This window comes from Lathamus discolor, chromosome 5, assembly GCF_037157495.1.
Source record: "Lathamus discolor isolate bLatDis1 chromosome 5, bLatDis1.hap1, whole genome shotgun sequence".
Taxonomy (NCBI): Eukaryota; Metazoa; Chordata; class Aves; order Psittaciformes; family Psittacidae; genus Lathamus; species Lathamus discolor.
The window spans coordinates 85,001,014-85,023,235 of record NC_088888.1 but is presented as its reverse complement, the minus strand read 5'-3'; the positions used below and the strand labels follow the sequence as shown (position 1 = coordinate 85,023,235).

General features: G+C 37.9%; 1 protein-coding gene across 8 annotated transcripts in view; it reads right to left on the bottom strand.

Moving 5' to 3' along the window:
* The window catches only part of KHDRBS2 (KH RNA binding domain containing, signal transduction associated 2), a 372,973-nt gene that overhangs the window by 247,026 nt on the left and 103,725 nt on the right, over positions 1–22,222 (bottom strand). For all 8 annotated transcript variants that reach the window (XR_010613228.1, XR_010613227.1, XR_010613229.1 and 5 more), the window contains exon 3: positions 13,292–13,408. Coding sequence is in view for 2 of the 8 variants with exons in the window: in XM_065681469.1 (XP_065537541.1) it covers positions 13,292–13,408 (117 nt within the window). In the remaining 6 variants the exon portion in view is untranslated. The remainder of the gene's footprint in view (positions 1–13,291; positions 13,409–22,222) is intronic.

Sequence of the window (22,222 nt, the reverse complement as noted above, 5' to 3'; positions counted from 1 at the left end):
TCTACAAACCCTTTTCTTTAACTTACAGAAAATGAAAGAGATAAATCAAACTCCAGATACAGAAACCTGTTAGACTGGTATCACCTGTCAGAGCTTTGTTGCAACTCTTACCAAAATATAATCTTTCTTAGACTTTATTTCTGCTGACAGGAATCTCTTCTATATTTGCCTGCAATATTCCCACCACACTTTCAGTCCCACACATACAATCTATTCAAAAGACAAAAAATGTATTTTTTTTTTCTAATGACATTCCTTGATAAAATGCAACAAGAAATCTGCACAAATAGCTTAGCAAAATTTAATTAGGCATGCTGAATGGAAAAGCATAACATATGCTTTTATGCTACCTAATGCATTATGAAGGGTCATTTGATGTTGTATTTCATGGTATAAGGGGATAACTTATTTGTGATAGAAAGGAATTGTCTCCTCAATCATATTAGCTTTTTCAATTACCTAGGAATATTATTTGCCCCTATTTCTCCACTCATAATTTTCTAAAACACTGAATACTGTTTCCAGAGCCAGAAAATAACACCGGATGAATGAATAATTCAGTATACTATGACAACTCTTAGATTCCAGTGCTGTATTATAGTCTACAAATAGCATAAACAAAACATGAAAATTTGCCTTTACTGCTATAGAATACAAGCAAATTTTATAGTTGAGTTGTGGAGAAAACCAGTTTGGAAACAAAGGTCCATACAAAAGCTAAAATGGTCAATGATCTGTCATAAGCCCTTTTTCACTGAAGCCCATACGAAAAAATATAACTAAGTTTATATGAAAGGGTTTACTGTTGCATTCTTAAGCTACACAGGTAAATTCTTTTGAGCTATTTATGGTCCTAGACTGTCCCCTTCATGAACAGGTTGCCAGGTACATTTGAAATACATTTGTTTATATGTACTAGGCCAAAATTCCATATGATTCTCATGCTGAATGCCATCTCATTCACTACACTTTGTGAACTTTCAGAACTTTATTTAGAAACTGTTCTAGCAATTCTTAATACTGATACACTTTAATGCAACTAATGTAATAATTTTCATTTAATCATGAATTTGTATTAGAATTATTCTATCTGAATATACATCTATCGATAATAATACATAATGTGTATTTGTTAGGCCAAGCAGTTACCTTATGTGAGCCTCATTTAAAAACACCATAATTGCTGAGTTCATTCTCATATTATTTTACATTTCATGCAGAATATACAACACTAATGTTTCACCTAAATACTTCAAAATAAGAAGCCATAAGTATTATTATAAGTGTTAATTCACTGAATATGGCCTACCACCATAAAGTTAAAAGCATTACCAGCAGCTGTTTACAAACGGTATTTGGGGCACCACAGATTCCTCACAATATGTGCGATATGTTAGGCAATTTTGTGGGTATCCTTCCAATGGCACCAATGCTTTCAGTTCCATTAGCAAACAAAATTAGAAATAGGATAGGAACATGTGTTAATGAGATATTTTAATTTCATTTTAATTTTACTTTAATTTTTACTTTCCCTATAGATAATGTGTAACTTGAAGGAGATTTCATATACTTTCAGAGTGTACTATGCGCATAGGTAATGAGTGGAGTGCCCCGCCTGCCCCTCCAATATGGAGAGATCTGCAGATCCCTCCGTATTTTCATTACAACTCACAGAACAGTCCAAGTCATAAAGAACAGCCAGGCTGGCATTTAGGGTAGCTAGTTTTGTATTCGCAAGAAAAGATTTTGGACTTTGTATCTAACTATAAAGTACCACAGGTGGAGTCCTATGTTCTCATGCTGTAGGAATGTAACAAATACGTAAAAAAAAAAACCATGAAGGTGGCTGAAATTAATAAAATTCCCATCCACACAAGAAGACACAGATGAATGAATAGTTCTTCCCAAAAAACCTGAAAAAAAGTGGATTCTCAGGAGAGGAGTTTTGCTATAACAGTTGCCTCTCTTGTTTCTAGAACCTGAAACAGGATTGGCTTCCTCAAAGTGAAATAGGAACTTGAATATTCTCAATCCCTCAGTGACTGTGGGATCACAAACAGCCAGTATCCATCTCTAGTACTTCCAGCTCCCCAGGAGTCAGGTGTGGAGCCACAGTTAGTTATGTAGGTCAGTGAGGACAATGAGATGCAACCCATGTATCTAGAAGATGTAAATGACCAAAGACAGAATAACTGTTTTATGCAGGTGGCTGACATCTGCTACCCAGAGGGCTTAGAGAGTAACTTGCATTAGAGAGCTATTGGAGGAATCTCTCCCCACAAGTACATACTGTGATGTTCAGAACAAAGAGTTCGCAAGTGAGAACTTATCCATCCATTTGTGTGGTAGGGCTGGGCAGTAGACACAGGACAAGCTGACCGCTCAAAACTGGAATAGTGCAAAACTCATGGTAAGAAATTTCTCCCCCCAGAAATACCTGGTGTATATAATAAGCATTATCCATCTACACTAATAATCAAAACTGTATACAATCTAGTTAGCAATGTGAGCCACCACTTTATTCCCTGTGACAGTTGCCTGCACAATGGAATGTGAAAGCAAATATACAGATTCGTTACTTTGCTGTGCTTATGTAATAAAGAGGAAAGAGAAAATGGCAGAAAACAGACAAAACTAAACCTAGCTATTTCCAGAACAGGAACTGTAAAAGATGGAGGCTCATATGATCCTTATAACAAATTTTCTGGCATCCGGATCATCAAAGGTACAAAAAAACCACATGAATTATTTTGATCCAGAGGTTCCATATTACATCGTTTATTTCTATGGACTTTTTAGCACCAGGATTGAGCCTCCTACTTAAAACTAGGTAACAAAGAAAAAGTTTCTTATGTTTCATTATGTGATGACTGAGATTCATTTCTGTGGAGCATGTTTTAGCAATTGCAGCTAAATCTTTGAAATAACAAACTAAAATATTAATTCTGTTTGCAACAGTTGACACTAACAGTTTGGCCTTGAAACAGCAAAACAGAATTAATAATTTATTTTCAAACTATTCAGAGCACACATTTGCTACATCAATTTAAAGAAATGTGAATCAGTCTTTTTGGACTTACATATTCACCTATGGATCAAGTCTCTTAATAGCCAGAGACTCAATATAATACCAGCATTACACTAGAATTGAGAGTTATCTGCATGGTTAATTATATTTTTAATTAAGGAAGTAAGGCTTGCTGGCCATTCCCTACATCTCCCTAACCCATAAAATAGACCTCTGGAGGAGGATTAACAACATACTACAAAGGAAACATTCTTTTTCTTCCCCTCTCATGCCAGATAAAAAACATTTGGTAACAGACTTCTTTAATATAACAGGAGATGAAGTGGGACTTATAGATGGACAGAGAAACACAACAGTTTATTTATTATTTTTTCCCCACTTCTGAAAGTGACTCTTAAGTGAATTCTTCGAAGTTTATAAATAACCCTTAAATCATTCACCTGCTGGAGCACCAAAGAACAAACACAACATGCAGGCAATGACTTTCACAAGTATTTGCAATCACAGAATGGACAGATTTGCGTGTAAAGCCTAAATTCAGCAAAGCACTTGCACATCCGTAAACTAAAAAAATGCCAGCCATGTTCCTATGCCTTCTAAACACAGTTTGTGAGATTAGGGTCTGAGTTTAACTGCCAGGGTTACTTCTAAAGACTTAGTTACAAACAAACTTCTCCAATAGCATGAGAGGCAAAAGATGACAGAAGATGTGGATCAGGGTAAGGCTTTGTCTGCATATTTTAGCTACTAAACACTACCCCTCCCACCTCCCCCCAAAATTCTGTAAAAAGAAAAAGTCCTTCTTTTTTTGATTATTAATGGAGCAGATCTGATTTAAGACACTGAAACATCCAACTTTATAAACAAGTAAAATATCGTACCAGGTCAAAAAAGGGAAGAGAACCTGAAAGCCTCGAGCACAGCCATAGCTGTCCTTAGGAGTGGGGTGTATTCTACAGGGATAATAGATCACTCATGCTTTAACGATCCAGGAAAGGAGCTGTTGTCAGAGAATATGTAAAATTAATATTTCTCTTTTTCAGGGAAGATGAAAAAAAGGTGGGTTTTTTTGGTAATATATGGCTATAATCTCAATTTAAATCTGTATGGATTTCCTTACAGCTGTTATTGAGAAGCCACAAATTACTGCAGATTGCATAACAACTGTACCACAATGAAGTTATAGCTCTAAAGTTATATTGATGTTGGGTAGACAAATGAAAAAGGAATGCTCCATTACAACAGTAATCAATCAGAAAAATAATCCAGAGACTAATCAATGTCTCTGAAGAAAAGAACATTAATCCCTGATGGAGATGTAACAAACAAAATAATATCTAGCTTAGCTATCTAACTACTCACCATCTTCTCCTATTATGTTTACCATGAAATCGAATTTCAGAAGGCTCCAAAGAGCTGTTGCTCCAAGTCTGATTTTTTTCATTATTCTATTTAATTGTGTGCACTGTAATTTAATTTACTGTAATGCTGCCTCTATTGCGGCAATGCAAAATTCTTTGTAACAGTAACCCATTAAAGTATATTAAAAGTATTTATCATGATCCTCAAGAGTACAGATAACATAACACACAGAAACCCGGGATTTAACATAATTGCTACAAATAATTTGAAGCAGTTCTTTTTGCATTTATCTGTATGTAAAACCAGCAAGAACAATAATCATAAAGCAAAACTCAGCAAGATCAAACCTGATCTTTATGAAGCCACATGTAGATAAATAAAATACTTTGGAATATAAATCACTGTCCTGAAAAGTATAGATGAGAAAAACCAGCAGTTTGAAAACATCTATAGTACCCCAAATTGCTGTAAGGCATTGAGTTAATTTACTTATAATTTCCCTGTATCTTTTTTTAATCTTCCTCTCTCTCACACATGAATGTGCTGCATTTCCTGATGTTATCTTTTTTTTTTTGAGAAAAGTTACTGCCTGCTCCAAGGGCACTGATGTTAGTGTCAGGACTTACACTGAGCATGCTGTTCAGGTTTTCAAGTCATGTGCAGGAGAAGGGGATCTCCCAGTTGTCTGTATGGTCTCAGAACCAAACCTTTTTTGATGAGGTAAGATGCCATAGTCCCCCTGTGGACAGTGGCAGCGCATGAATGGCACCACAAAGCACCAAATGATTCTCTGGCTGATGAAATCTGAATGACTTGGAATAAAGTAAAGTTTGGCACAGACCTGGATGTCAAGACTCACACTGTTGGGAGTCAAGTTGGCATCATTAAAGACAGAGGGAGATGGCAGCTGAGTTACTTTTCACCTTGCTTCTAATGCATAATACATGTGTACACAGCTTTGCTCACTTTGCTGGGGTATTTAGAAAACCTTACGATATTCCACAAAACAAAAGTTTTAAACTGTTTCCAGGTCAAAAATGGACTAAACACAAGTTGCAAAACAAAATGCATTTAATTTTCCACTACTTCAAGTAATACATATTTTTCTTCACTAAGGGCCATCTTTAGCCTTCCCACATTCCTCTCTTTTGCAACTTACTCACTTTGCCTCCTTTATCAGAAAAGAAAGAATAAAGCTGAAGCACCATTTCAACATTTTGCCCCTTGGAAGTAGTCTAATTTAGAAGAAAGAGAAGAATGTGTGCTGCCTTTAAAAAGAACCCCATAGTATAAGTCTTACAAATATCACGTCAGTGCTAAGGAATACATAAGTCTGTTTCAACATTGGATGTGAGGGAGACGAAGACTTTTAATATCACTACTGCGCTGCATCAGTAATAAAACAGGGATTTTCCAGCATCTGTTCAAGGTCTGATATAATTCTTTTGTGAGGGCAATGTAATTTTCTTAACTATCAGCCTTAGAGTATGAAATCTTTAACACAGAGCTAAATTGCCCTTTTGGTTATTCCACATTGAAAATGCCATCGTGGAAGTACCATGTCACTCCACAAATCAAGTTAGCAGGAAATACTTAAAGTGATATATCTGGTGGAATATCTGAAACCATGTTAACATATCACTCTTCAGACAGGGCCCTTAGTCTAAAAACTGATACAAAAATATCTGGAGGTGGCATTTGAATTTCATTTGCTCAGTCTGCAAAACACTAAGAGTGATCTATTCCTCTCACTGGTCATCAGCTAAACTGCCACTGGTTTCAGCAGCACAAGAACTCCATTTCTGGGATACTAAGAGCGTTACAGGAGATCTTACAGATTTCCGTAGGAGTCAAAGGAGATAATTCCAACAATTTTCAAATTTTATTTAAATTACAAGCATTTTAAGAACTTAAATGAGTGCCCCACGTTCCTGATTGTTTTAACCTATCTTTGCATGCAAACAACCTATGGATTCTAATTTTTCATCATACAGGTCAAGGTTAGAAAGATATAGGAATTTGAATTTTTCTGCCATCTTTCCAATTTAAAATAAAAACTTGTGCTCCAGTCTTCCAAGTGTAAGCAGAAATTTAGGTCTTCTTATATAATACCAAATAATTTCATGAAAACTGGCATATCAACAAGGTCAGAGGCTTCAGTTCCACTTCCTTTAATGAGCACATAAGCTCGCATAAAATTGTTAGGTATTTATAGCTATTCCCAAGAAATCATGGGTGAGTAAGTTACAGAATCAATGAGGCAGACTGTTTCCAATATTTACAGCCTCAAATTTATAGTCCAAAATTTGTCTCTGGGACACAAAAAGGCCTTTTTTTTCTTTCTTTTTTTTTTTTCATTTGTTCAATTTAAGGATTTCTCTCCTGGGGAATATTCACTGAATGAACTGCCAGCATAGCGGTCTTCACTGAGGTCTTTTTGTTACTGTTGCCTCAGGGAGGGACTGCCTGAGAGACGGTCAGGAGATAAATATGGTGCTTCTGTGACCCAGCAATTCCTGATGGCTAATTCTTGACTTATGCTAGGCCAGATCTTGCACCAGTGAAAACATGCTTCAATACTGAGGAACAACAGCTACCTTGTGACCTGTGTCCCTTTTCGGCGGGGGGGGGGGGGGAGGGCGTAGGGGGGTTGGAGGGTTGGGTAGGTGGCACTGCATACAGGTAGAGTATCTAATTATACAGAAATAAGGTGCATTAAACAGGGCTCTAGCTATAATATTGCAATACTTGTTTTCATAAGTAACATGTAGAAGCCTGCTGACATGAATTTGATGTCTTCACTCACAACTGAAGAATTTAACAAAGGTGCAACCAAAAAATTTCCAGCTGCCACAAAGGTAGGAACTAGTTGCTTACTGAGAGACTGGTATAATGGGTGGTTTGGAATTGATGCTTTTCTTTACCAGCTGCATGAAACTCAGAATGGAAATGGCACAGCATCCACATTTAGGACATGGAATGGTCTGAAGGCTTATTCAAGTATGTCTCAAGAAGACAGTAAGTTATAAACTGAAGTGAAAGGAACACTGTTGAATAATTTGGTGATAATCAGAGAGTAATGCTACTTCAGTTATACTCCTCTTAAAATGCAAGTATTGTCAGCTACTGGGAATTTCCTACCAATATGTAACAGCATTTATTAAATGGCTGTCCTGGTTTTGAGCAGCAGCAGTCATTTTTCTCCTTCTTAGGAGCTAGTACAGTGCTGTGTTTTGATCTTTTGGCCTTGGAACAGTGCTGATAACGCCGATGTTTTCAGTTGCTGCTCGAATGTTTGGTCTGGCCAAGGACTTTCTGAGCCTCATGCTCTGCCAGGGAGGAGGGGAGGCTGGGAGGAAGCAGAGACAGGACACCTGACCCAAACTGACCAAAGAGGTATTCCATACCACAGCACGTCATGCCCAGGATGTAACTTAGAGTGACCCGGAAGGGGTAGAGGGACTGCAGGGTTGGACGAGGTATCGGTCGGTGCTCGGCTGGGGGGAGTGGGGCGAGTTATTGGTCGGCTGGTGTTAAGGTGTTGTATTCTTTCCTCTTGTTATTTGCTTTAGCATTATTATCATTGGTGGTAGCAGTAGTGATTTGTGTTATACCTTAGTTACTAAGCTGTTCTTATCTCAACCCGTGGGAGTTGCATTCTTTTTGATTCTCCTCTCCGTCTCTCCAGAAGCAGGGGGAGGGCAAGAAGGGGGGGGAGTGAGTGGACGAGGTTTGTGGTTTGGGTTTAAACCACGACAATGGCTTATGAATTGATCTTGAAACTTTGGAAGTGATTATGCATCTTTTGGGGATAGAAGAATTTAATGTTAAATACTAAAGGAATTTCAAATTGTTGATGGAAGACAGACATCCCTAGTCACTGTGTAGAAGATATCATAAGGAACTGGCTAATACAGAATGACTTGCACTCAGACACGAGTTACAGCTATATATCACACACATCCTTCTCCTTGTCTCTCTCCCTCCACACATATACATACAGATAGAAAGCTTTTAAAAAGCTTTCTTCAAGGCTGACTCCTCTAAGCAAGGTCAGAGTAGACAAGCTATCCAGCCAAAACAAAGGAGACCTGTTTTCAACCTGAGAGGTAATAGGGAAAAGACAGTCTTCTCTGCAGCAAGATGAGCTATGTACTTAAATGGGCTCTAAAACTCAGGGAAGTCAGAGAAACCATCTTAAATCTCTGACATAAATATGACAAACCGCCTTTGGAAGGAAAAATCCATACAGCAAGGAAACAAATAAACTTGGCAGAAACTGAAACAAATGTACTTTCCCAAAAGTTTATAGTACAAACTGAAACAGCCAGGGGTTACTATGTTGCAGATCATTGGTAGCTGCATATATTGAAGGATAACAGAAATTGATCTTTCTAGCCAGTGTCCAAATCCAAAGTTACTGGTCAGTGGCATTAAGGAGATGCCTATTAATACTGATCAGAAGGCATCTACTGATTATGCATGACACTGATATATGCAGACAGGACAATCTGAATATCAGGAAGGGAAGAATTTGTCCCATTAGGGCAAGTAAACTGTATCTTAGACCTTACATTTTTGAGTTTGTTCCCACCAGCAAGCCAGACAGAGAGGTAACCAATAGGAGTTGCAAAAACTACCAAACCAAAGGATGCTCCTGACAGGAATGTGGCCCTAACAAACGATCCGGGGAAAGACAACATTTCCATAGAGTGCAGAAGATGGTCTCTTCTTTTAATCTGTGTCTCCAACAGGTTTAAGTTTTCTCTGTATTAGAAGAAAGTATGTTTGATTTTTTTTCAGGTAAAAACCTAGCTCTAGAGTTTGAAAGCCATGATATCTGCTGACATCCTTACTTAAAGGAAAAACTGAGAGAATGGAGATTACGATCATTTTGCAAAAGATCCTATAAAGATTTCAGTTTCAAAATATGGGATGTTCTGCTTTCTGCTTGTTTCCTTTTGCTTTCATTTTTCTTTGTTGCTGGTTACTACAGTCCTTACAACCTCACAGCAGTAAGTATCAAGATGCTGCAGAGACTTAGGAAGGGAAAAAAATGTGCTGCAGCAGAAGCAGTGTGTTGCTGTAACTTCTGCTCCTGTCTTGAAGTCATGCTGAGGGCCTAATCCTGCCCTGCGTATTAAAGCCATTTGTGGGATAAAATGGATGTAAGTCCTAAGGTGCTATAACTGTAGCGATAAAAATACAAAGCAAATAACACTTTGGTAACACAACAAAGGAAAATCTAACATAAAGATTAAATGGGTGAGCACTAATTAGTGATTTAGAACTAGCTACTGATTCTTTTAGATGTGTGCCAGTTTTCTAAACCCAGCGTCACATATTGCTCTATCTTTCCCTTAGAGATTTTACAGCTAAAGATGATAAAGCAGTACTTCAGTGAAATGGAAACATCTTATACAGAAAGAAACATTTTCAGGGATTTTGCATAATGTCCAGATCAAAACTCCCTGCAGGCTGAAAGTAAACCTACAGGTTCTGTTTCTTAAAAAAATTGCAATTGATATTTGAATAGAAATTCTCATATTTGTATCTCCAACTATAAGAGCTGAAATCTCATGACAAGACATTGGGATTAACTAACATAGCTACAAGCTAGAGCGAGCAACCTCATCCACATGAGTGGAGCAGAACCAGTGTAAAGCCTGGTGCAACAGACCACTAGGCAAGTTATTTATTGTATGAAAACAGTCAATTCATTACACTTGTAATGAGATTTCTACTGTCACTTCAGATTAATGGTTTAACTTTACAATAGCCTCCCATACTGTTTGGAAAAAGAAGAAAAAGAAATGGAGAAGAATCAAAAGCCAAGCAACTCAACATGACTATGTAAAATCTCATCACTATCTGTTCTGAAGAATGTATTTATAATACTCTGTTGCTACAGGAATGACAGCTGTTAGTGGCAGCATGTTAGCCAGCAAGACAGTGACAGTTCAACCTCTTCTAAGAACTCACTGGAAAGTGGCAGTGCTCTTAGGTGGGCACAGTACTCGGTAGTCATGACTTTGCTCACCATATTAAACAGTATCTTCCCTATGAGTCAAAGATAAATGGGAGTTATTCGGCTAATAAATATTTGAAATGATAGCTACAGTTCTGCATGCCAAATCAAAAAAGAAAAGGTATCTAAAGGCCAGCATCTTCTGTTGTGTCTAGTAAAGTGTTCATGTCTAATGCTACAGCTACACTTGGGCATATCTTCAGCAATTTCTGACACAACTTTCTGTGTCACATATACAAGCTCTTTGCTATTTTGTGCATAATTGGAGTTGTTCATAATATTCATTTTAAGTAACTTGCACTGCCTTTTCAAATTAATGTATCCTGTTCCCATACTGTAGGTACAACGGATATTCAAAACTCTCAAGTCACACTTGGCAAGTATCCCCTGAGGCTCTGAAGAGGAATAGAGCAAATTCTTTAGTCTCTAAAATTTGCCCACACTCTTCTTTTTACAAAGATCAGAAAATTCTGAAAAGCAGATATACCTCCCTTGACCAGGGTCTGCTTCCCAGAACTGGAAACTGTCCCTCCATATGCCCAGAATTACAGAATATGGCCAGAGTGGTTCACTGTAGAGCCAAGCATTTGCCTACTGTCATTTTGGCACTAAAAAACCCCAAATTAGTGGATCAGTTCTTTTCAAACATTAAGCATTTACAGATTTAGGGCACAAATGTATTTAGTATTTTCCAGCAGAAATTCTGTTTCTGCTGTTCTGATACAGCTCAGCATCCAGCAGTGCTGGACCGCTGGGGAGAACCACATGTGCCTGCAGTCTGCCTACGGACTATTAATGGTTCATGGTATAATACAGATAGCTTTAAGGAAACTCTAGCTTACAAAAAGAAATTACACAGATGTATCTTGAAAATTCCTCCAGAAGGAAGACTAATCCGCCAATATAAGTGGATTTTTTGTACCATAGGAAACAACCTCAAGCCTCCAGACTTTGTAATTTGTACTTAAATTTAAATCAGTAAAAAAAAAAAAAAATACTGCATAAATTGGATTTTTAGGCTTGATTTATGGTAAGAAAACTGTTCTAGCCAGAGCAAGTTGTATTTTTCTTAGCAATGTAGCAATTCGCGCTATTATTTATGCTCACATTCAAATATATTTTAAGTTTTACCAGTAGCACAACCTAGAATATCCTCTCTGAAATGCTAATTGTAACTATAACCCATCCCATGATCACTCTCAGCCCCTTTTGCTTGGAACACATAACAGTGATGAACACGGATCAGATAATTTCTCTCTCTCACTGTAATTACACAGCGATTTTGTTTTCCTTTGAGCCAGTAATGTCTAAACTGGATTAAGATAACAGTTGCTTATGAGGCCTCCTCTACAGAAGTTGCTTTCATCACTGCTGTATTAATGCTATTTTACTCTAGAACTTAATTTTTTACATGACTCCCATGAGTTTCCATGAAGTTCATACTTAACTTGAGATTATGCTAAGGACTAAATATGAACAGGAGAAAAAATACCTTGAATTTTGTTTTTGCTGACATACAGTGAATGTAGTAACTGGCATGCTGGCGCTGTTTGTTATGATCAGATGAAATTCAAATCATATGATAAGTGATGGATCTCAAAATCAGAGGACTTAAGTCTATCTATTTATGTGCGTTTAAACATCATCAGCTGGTAACAAGCCCTTCACACTCCCCTGCCTGAGCAATTGCTACTCTTGGCAGTAATAATCTGAGTGGGTGGCTGAGAATGGAGCTGGCAGATGCAGTACCGATGCAAATTACATCTACTTAGCAGCACATGCATTCATTCATCCAGGGAGTCATTTTTTATCATTCCAGGAATAAGCCAAAAGTCATAAAATATTTTACTTGTCAATACCTAAAAATAAAATCTGCAGTGTATTCAACATTTATTATCATAAAATATAGTGTTAAGCCAATAACTGAGGTGTCAGGATGCCAAACGTCATAAAGAAACTCTGAAAAAATGGAACACATTCCATGTGCCTAATTTATCTGGTTCGTGGGGTGTTGGTTTTTTTTTCAGTGTTATGCTTGGAGACCTCATAATGCATGTGTGACTGCTTATATGCACCACCAAGACCAAATAATCCCAATCATAAAATCTTGATTAGTCTTCGCTTTATTCTGGCATATTATTGCTTTCATGATTTTAGCTACTGAGATGAATGACAGAGGTGACAGAAAGGGAAGCAGAGAAAGGCACAACATTACTAAAGACAATATACAGCCCAGTGAAACTAGCAGTCATTATTTCTGTGTTAACCATAGCACTGCTCTTCTACAGACTGTAAAGTAAGACACTGCAATCCAATCACTACTTGTTCACTGGGTCAGATACATGTGAGGCTGCCTTACTTACAAACACTTACCTTAGGTTCATTGACCATACAGTGATTTCAAACACTTTATTTTTTTCTTTTATCTCTAGTGCATTTTTACACACATTTAAGCAGAACATTCACCTTGTTATATTTTTTTTTTAGAATTATGCCCTGAATAAATGCTCCTTTTTTTTTTTTTTTTTTCTTTTTAAGTCCCACAGCAGTAATGTACACAAGCTATACTTTCCCAGGGGAAACAGACTTCTCTCAGAACAAATTAACTTTAACCTGGTTTCTATCTTAGGCAACTTATTTAAGTAAGACTGGTAATACAGTAACTGTGGAGGTCTACAATTATATGGGAAGCAAGCATTGCATAGCAATATTTAAGCAATTGATGTAACTTGAAAAAAACAAACTAGCCTTGTAGCCAGTCTATTAATTGGGTCTATTAACTGAGTCATTAATAAGTATACAGACAATCTAAATGTAACAGCTACAGCACAAGTATTTTGACACTAATTGCAACCAGAATCCAGACACAGTACCTTAGCTTTATCCCTCATGGATCCTTTCCCGAGGATGGACATTTTTGCACCTGTTTCTTCCTGTAACCTCTTCAAGGAGTTCCCTCTTGGTCCAAGCAATTTCCCAACAAAATTGAACTAGAAAGCAAATAATAAAACTATTTCAGACCAAGAGGTATGCTTTCAAAAACTTCATAAAATTTTGTAAACAGTCTGCTTAAAGCTTATATAGTTCTGAGCCTAATTCATCAGGGCACAAGTCTGGAGAACTAATGTATCCTCTCATCTAGTGCGAAAGGCAGCAAAAGCATTCATGGTTTATTTGAGCCCCAGGAGGCTTCTCTCTAGGACATAAAAGGGCCAGTGGCTGTTCAGGTTTAGCAAACTGCTAAACCAGATCTTTGCTTATCAAACAGTATCGGTAAACCCCACAGAATACATACATTGTTTCCTGAGTTAGCCAGCTTTATTGGCAAAGTAATACATTCTGCAAAGTTAGAGCTCTAAATGGATTTTTAGGAATTGATGTTTTGCACATTGATTTTAAAATAAGCGTATCATCTTCAAATAACTGTTTTGCCAGCAACAGAACAACACAAACAACAGATCACTGTAGATATTCCAGGCTATTTTCTGAGCAGACTTTAAAGAACACTGAGGTTTGTCTGCCATGCTGCTAATATTCTTGAACACAGATGTCTACATGAAAATCTGAAGACAGAACAATAAATAAATAAATAGTCAATGTTATGTCAACACAAACTAGCAAAAAGGGAGGAGTCTATTAAGTTACAGTCATTTGTTCATTCTGAAATCAATAGTATCTTCAATTTATTATTTTTCATGCTCTCCAAACTCTTTTAAAAACACTACGCAGTCTTCGGAAGTTGACTGGGGACTATCAGCACTTGCTTAGGATGTTTTTAAATTATGTTTAATTTATGTTTATGGCTTGCAAAAAAGAATAAGCTTAGCCAAGGAAAAAGATGTGTAATTGTATCAGCGCTTCGTTTTTCTTTATTATTTCAAAGACAGAGAACATGACAATAAGAAACGGCAATCAAGAATACACTGTCAAAAAAAACCTGAATGTCTAAAAACATAACACTCCTTGTTTTGCAGTACGTATTCTGAAAATAAAAAAAAAATAGGCAATTACTCTTGCACCCATTTTAGCCAGCAAGCATGTACCAACACAAATGCATCAGCCATGCTTTTAACACCCTAACTCAGAATCTAGCCAGATATCACAGAACTCTAGCTGGCTTTCAGTCCACTGTCTTAATTACAAATCTCTTGTAACTTCCTTCAAATACTGGTTAAACCATCAAAGAAATAAAATGTAATACAGGAAAACAAATATGTAAAGTAAAATCTACTGTCCCATAAACCAATATAACTGACTTCAGCAAGACAACATGTCTAGGGCGATGTACTAAGTAGTAATGTCGTAGAAAAACCCTACCAGCTTTGAAGCTCCAATAAAAGATTTTTCATGCTTGGGTGCTTTCCAGCTCTACCTGTTGATTTAATAAAAGTTAATCCTCCCCCATTTTGGGAGTAGGATTTAGAGATGATGCCCTATCATGGCATCAACAGTCCTGTGTCTTGAAACTGTTATGCTTCTTCCAGAGACAATGTGGCTTAGAGTTTGTTGGCTTCAAACTGCTTATTTAATTTCATAGGACAATAAACCAAACAGTGAGGAAGAAACAGCAAGGACTGAAGTTTGACTTAATACTAGACCTTGGACTAAGTCTACTGATAGAAATAAGATTACAAATATTACACATTTCCTGTATGTGAAGATTTATTCGAGAAGGCCGAGAAAACAGCAGAGCTTTTGTTCCCCTCATGCGCAGAATAGCTGTTCAGAAGTTACAATACCAAATATTTTGTGCCCCTTACACATCGCCAACCAGAGAAGAACCATCTGCAGCTGTATCCTTTCAGCAGCATCTCTTACTAATAAGAAAAGCTGCCCTTGAAAGCTGAAAGAGCTATACTGCTATGGAAGTTTGGAGAAGACTATGAAAAGGCCAGCCAAAGCCTGACTCCATTTACTCTCCGAATGGAATAAAACTATTAAAATACACTCTATGAAGATTTATGCTGACCATTTACATTTCAGCACTTCATAAACCGTCTAATAATTACCTTGACATATTGCTGCAAAGGAGTGGTATGGCCAGCATAATCTATGTACTAAGTGGATTTTAATCACTTCACAGGAAATAAGCGGCTAGGGATTTTAACTCTATTGATTATGTAACAGACAGACACAATTCATCCATCTTAAAAAAAAAACAAAACACGTATCAGGAAGTAAGCAGTTATTTACAACTGAATAACTGAATTGCTTTTAATTTGTTTTTGTCTAGAGTTGCAGAAAAGCCAGTGCACTATATCAGACATTCAACTATTGTGCTCAGTCTTCCTAACATCAGTCTAGGGCCATGGGCTGTCCTCTGCACCAGTCTGTAATCACAAATTCTGAAAGTAGTGGTACAGTAACTCAAACTCAATAATGTAAGCAAAAATAAATCCTTTATGTCCACACATAGGTAAAAACAGCACATGAGAGAAAGTTTCACTGAACAGCAGAAATTGTAACAAATTTGAAACACATCTTTATTCCCCCTACTTATTTTATAAAGGTATGCTAGAGAAGAACTTAAGCAAAACCAATTTTAATACTGGAAATCTATGGCTCCAGTTACAGCCACATGGATAGCTGCCAGGCATATTAGGAGAGGACAGATGAGAAATTATGACATATAGAAGAGAGAGTATTAACAGAAACCTTTCATTTCTGGGGAGAAAACAGACTCACTACTTGAAAAATGTGGCCACTGTTGTCATACTAGCTGTTTTTATGAGTGGCTTAACTTTTCAGTCCTGTTTGTGAACGTCAGGTAAGCTTTGTGTGTCTTGTAGAAACCCTTCCTGGTTTATGGCAAAGATTTTGCATGTTATTTTCTTAGATTTTTTTCATTTTGTCTTGAGGAGACAGATGCATGTATTCAGGGGAAAAATGAGTAGTTGATAGCAGGGGATGCTTTACTTAAATGCACATGATGCTCTGTGTGTCAACAGCTATGCAGTAAACTTTCTCCTGTGCAGAACAAAACATTACGGAGAATTTAGCTCTTTCAAGAGTCCACAGCCAGTCTCCCCAACATCTTCCCCAACCAATATACAAGCAGTTTTATACCAGGTTCATCTGCATCTCGATTACCTCCATACTCCACCCTGCGCAAGTAATCAGACTGTAAGATGCCCAGAGCCAAAACACTGGATTTTCAGTCTCCATAAAAGTTTTTGCTCATAAAACTTCTTAAATACTCATATAGAAATCACCAAAAACGTTACTATGCATTTGATACACAAAAATTATTTTTTTCCCAGAACTGTGCTGCTCCCGTCTGTCTGCAAAGCTTTATACTTACACATGGAGAGCACTTACTGACAGCGTGAGACATTCTCCTTGAGTCTACATGCTAAGACTGAATATTTAAAACCAAAGATTAGATACCCAACAAGCATACAGAAAATGAAGAATTCTTAAGAACTAATTACAAGAAATTTCTTACCAAAAAATTACCTAAGTTAGTAAAAAGCTTAGGGTTGTGCTTCATGGATAAATAAATACATAATCACAGATTTGCTCAACGCCAAAACCCCTTGCAGTAAAATATGCTGCACATCAATACACCTCACTTGCTTCTGGCTAAGACACTGAGAACAGAACCCCTAAAAACAGGTGCTGTCAAGCCGGATCACAGCACAGGCAGTCTGTCTCCTAGTGTCAGCATTTATTATGTCAATAAACCATGGTTTCTATGAAATGCCAGAGATTAATTATAACCTGGGCCATAAAGAAAATGTGTATAATTAGTTCTTAAAATATATTCTGCAAGCTACATATTAGAATCATAGAATCATAGAATAGTTAGGGTTGGAAAGGACCTCAAGATCATCTAGTTCCAACCTCCCTGACATGGGCAGGGACACCTCACACTAAACCATCCCACCCAAGGCTTCATCCAACCTGGCCTTGAACACTGCCAGGGATGGAGCACTCACAGCCTCCCTGGGCAACCGATTCCAGTGTCTCACCACCCTAACAGGAAAGAATTTCCTCCTTATATCCAATATAAACTTCCCCTGTTCAAGTTTTAACCCATTACCCCTTGTCCTATCACTACAGTCCCTGATGAAGAGTCCCTCACGGGTGAAGGTCCCCACGCAGCCTTCTCTTCTCCAGGCTGAACAGACCCAACTTCCTCAGCCTATCTTCATACAGGAGGTGCTCCAGTCCCCTGATCATCCTTGTGGCCCTCCTCTGGACTTGTTCCAACAGTTCCATGTCCTTTTTATGTTGAGGACACCAGAACTGCACACAATACTCCAGCTGAGGTCTCACAAGAGCAGAGTAGAGGGGCAGGATCACCTCCTTCGACCTGCTGGTCACGCTCCTTTTGATGCAGCCCAGGATACGGTTGGCTTTCTGGGCTGCGAGCGCACACTGCCGGGTCATGTTCATTTTCTACTCTTAAGTGTACTGCACTTAAGTATTGAAGCACTTCAAGAAGATTGCCATATATTTATCCTCATTGTCATGCTTGAACTTACCTCTTTTAATATAGACACATCAAGTGTTGTTCTCAGAAGCCATAACATCAGCAGAATTACCACAGAACTTAAATTAAACATACACACACATTTGTAAGTTGATATTTATAAAACATCTGATTTATATAATGTTGCAAACTCAGGGGAAAGTTTCTTCACTATATAGCACATTAAAGCAAATTGTCTGGGAGTTGTGCACACCGGGAGTTTGAATTTTGAAGCGGACATCAAAGGCAACTAGACATGGCTCCACTATTGTGCCTGTGTTTTATAAAGAGTAAGGAAAAGAAAGATAGTGACCTTGCGCTGTAGAGGATCCGTAGCTAATACTAGCATATGTAAATGTCCTTGGCTCCCAGCACTGGAGCCCTCTCACTGGGGAGGAGCCCACACCGACAGCCTCAAATGGGGCTAATGAAGCTAGCTAATGGAACTAAGGCTGATAGAAGCTGCTGATTTTCATCACTACCTCTTTTTTTTAATGCTGAGAACTGTAATCAGCCATTGATATTACCTGAGTTGTATACACAGGACTCACTTTATTCTCAGTATGTGACAAACTGGCTTTTGAATAAATCAGACAGACATACAGTGAGTTTTGAGAGACTCCCCATACCAACAGGCTGGCATTCCTACTCTGTTTATGCATGCCAAGGAATACTGTGAACCTCCTGAGAGGTGGGACATGCACTGCAAGGTCCAGCAGTGTGACAACAAGGTGGCTGCAGGGGGGCCCCCTGAAGCCAGCAGCAGCCTCTGGCTGAAAGCTGTCACAAGCACTCAGGACACCATCTTGTGAGCCCAGCACTTGGCACCATCAGAAGTACATCGGAAGTTACTCCATCATATATGAGCATTGGGTACTCCCCATAAAACCTATCCTATTTAAAACCACACCCATCTTTCACCCCACCGCACTTCTGCACACGGGGGCAAGAATGCTAGTGAGCTGCTAAACAAAGAATCATATAATTTGCTCTGTTGCAACATAAAGCTCTAACGTGCAGTTGCTTCAAGACTAAAAACTCTATTTAATGTTAGTAAGGATTTTGACTACCTCAGGGTAGCATACCATAGGTATAACAAATCTAACATACAGACTGCATCATTAACATTCAATCCTCAAACTAAACAAAATGATTGCTAGAAAATGCATGTTTGCATTTAGAAGAGTATTTGTTTCCCTGTTTGATGTAGCCCAAATACATCCCTATTAGAACTGCAACATTTCTTATTTAATAAACACTATTTTAATAGAGGTTTACAAGCAGGAACAAAGAATATTCTTGCCATTCAGAAGAACTGTTTGTGTCAGTGACTGTTTCACAGATCAGTGTTCAGAACAGTAACAAAACCTAGATAAATAAATAATGGGACAAATGTTTCCAGCTGTAAAATAAAGCAGCACAAAACCCTGAACTGCGAGAACAGATTACTTTCTTTTAGAAACAGCAAAACAGAAATAGCATGGGCTTGGCAACACAAAATTGATGTGTTATTTCTTTGTGCATGCTGCTCATCATTGCTGTCAGCTCCTTTGTGGGGAGACAAACTGTCTTTACATTTTCGGAGCTACTTATCTTCACAAAAACCCTTCCTTATTCATGGGGAAGAAAATAACATCTTTCTAATTTCAGCCCTGTGCTAAAGAAAAGGGGAGGAGGCAAAAAACCATACTGAGACCTGCTTGTAGACTAGTTTTCTTCTGGTCCTGTTCTAGAATTTATGATAGTTCATTTATTTTAGAAGAGTGTTTAAGAGTATCTCACCTTATTATATGTAAAAGGGACTTCTCTTCATGTTAAGGTAGTATTGGGTGACTATAAAGGCAAATTTTATTTTTCTCAACACTCTGTAAGCATGACAATGCCTGTAACAATATGCTTTAACTTTTAGTCAGCCCTGAATTGGTAGAACAGTTGAACTAGATGAGTATTTTAGGTCCCTTCAAATGGGAACTATCAGATTCTATTCTGTTCTGTTCTATTCTATTCCTATTTCTATCCTCAGTAGCTTCTACAGAGTTCAAGTTCACTTCCCTCTATATGTAGCTCCTTACCCCAGTATCTCTTCAATACCTAGTATTTTTTGGCTTTCACAAAATGAACTTAGTGTTCCAGATGAGGATGCAATATTATTTTTTATTACCAGGATGTGATGTTTGCTGTCTCTGGAGAAGGGATTCCAAGAAACCTATTTGGTGGGACTGAATTTTGCAGGGCTCTACTTTAGCAAGGCATGTCAGGAGACAGAAAAACAGCAGAAGCAGAAAATGAATGTACTCTTTCACAGGGGCTCTGGAGAGCCACTCCAAAGGACATGTGATAATGCTTTCTTAAAGTAAAGTTTTGCACTCCTGGATTTTCACTGTAGCAGTCCCAAAACCAAAGGAGAAGGCTGTCCTTCCCTACAGAGCTCACTGTGTCTCATCTGCTCATTATGCTTTGAACAATAACCCAATGCCAGGCCACAGGGAGAAAAACTGAATGCTTGAATGGAAAATACAGCTTCTTGAAAACTCTGGGCCAAATTAGTTCCTAGTTTAAATCAACAGAATTGCCCCAAGATTAAATTAGATCAGAGTATCAAAGTTTAAGTCGTTAAAGCTACTGTGACGAGATTTACCTAGGAAATAAACATTATTTTATGACACATTTTTAATCTTGAAAAGTGCTGGGAGTTCATATTTACAGTGTGCTTGAAGAAAACGCTGCAATATTTGTCTGGCTATTTACTAGTTCATAGCAAGCACCTAAATCTACAGTGAAAAAATATTTTTGGCATCACTCCACGAAACAGATGGTATGTGACTCCAGACAAACAGCTTCCAGATATAAGTCCACATTGAGATAGCAAAAATATCCCCTCACTTTTCACTTCTAGTATTTTCTGTCAGAATTTGGTAACAAGTTGTGGCATGTAAATAAAGCAAATTAAATAAGTCTTAAAATTAAAATATTTTTTCTGATTAAAAAGACCCAAGAGTTTGGTGTCTGGGGTATAGTTACTCAGTTAAACAATCCTAACTTAGGAAAATCTTTCATACATGCATTAGCAGTGTGACTTACTATAATCTGCTGTTCTGCCAGACACCCAAACATGTTATTTTGTGCAGTTTTGTTTTTAACTCTGACATGACACAACAGAGGAAAAGCCAAGGAAGCAACTGAAGTTGTGGGGTATATATTACATCTGTAATTAACAAGTTTAAGGTGTTTATTATTTTAAGTGCAGAGACATCCAGGGAGATTCATCTTACCAAGCACTGCACAGACATGCAGGAAGACATAAACTTGAACATTAAAAAAATCAAGTAGGCCTTGTTGAATGTATGTGGCTACTAATCCTTATTTTGATGGTTTGGGAGTGATTGCAGAAACTACTGCCATTAAAATCACTGGGCTTGGTTACAAAGGTGGGTATTACTCAAGGTAAGTGCAGCACGATGAGGTTCTGCTGAGAGGAGAACACCACGGGAGGCTGAGTTTTCAACTCAGAATTGAGAAAGAGGATCCTAACATCACATTTTATCTTTGGCTTTTGCCTTTCTTATAACTCAACTTGGAACAATATGCTTTGTCTTAAGCTTATCCCTATTCGGCCAGCCCAGCTGGGGACAGACCAGAATGGCTCTCAGGCTTTTTTGCCCATGTTGGGGAGGTTAGAGCTGTTAGTAAACTAGCTGCCAGTCAGAGGTCATGACAGATCCCAACCCGTGTCTCTAAAGAGTTGGGAAGTTTTTTGAGGGCTGACTGCTCCTTAACGGAAAATCGTCCAAGAAGAGCAGTATTTTTTTAAACTGCCAAGTATACTGAGCTCACCATGATTTTGTGCCACTATTGAAGCCATATTCTATTGAATCAAGGGCAAGAGGCTTCATTAGGAAAAAAAGCCACTTGTCTTTGAACACTCACGCTAGCCAAGCCTGAAGAAGTCAGTTTTTACTATTCAGAAATAAAATACAAGGTAAGTAGTAAAGAGTTCTTGGAATTGTGTATCTAAGACTGGTTCATCTGAAGGACATTACCTAAAATGGTACTTCTACAATTCAGACCACAGAAGTGCACCACTAAGCTTTTTGCAAACTGCACAATTAAATAAGTTTATATTAAGCATATGCAAAGGTATGGAAATAGGTACTAGGACTACAACACTTAAAAGCACAATCAACATTTGGCTAATTGGGTTTATTACTCCCACAGATACACCACTTATTGGTCACAGTAATAAACACCATCTGCTCTTTGCTAACTGGCAGCATCCTACCAACTTTTCTCCAACTCGAAGAGTTTGGAATGTAAAAGGAAGATCTGAAAG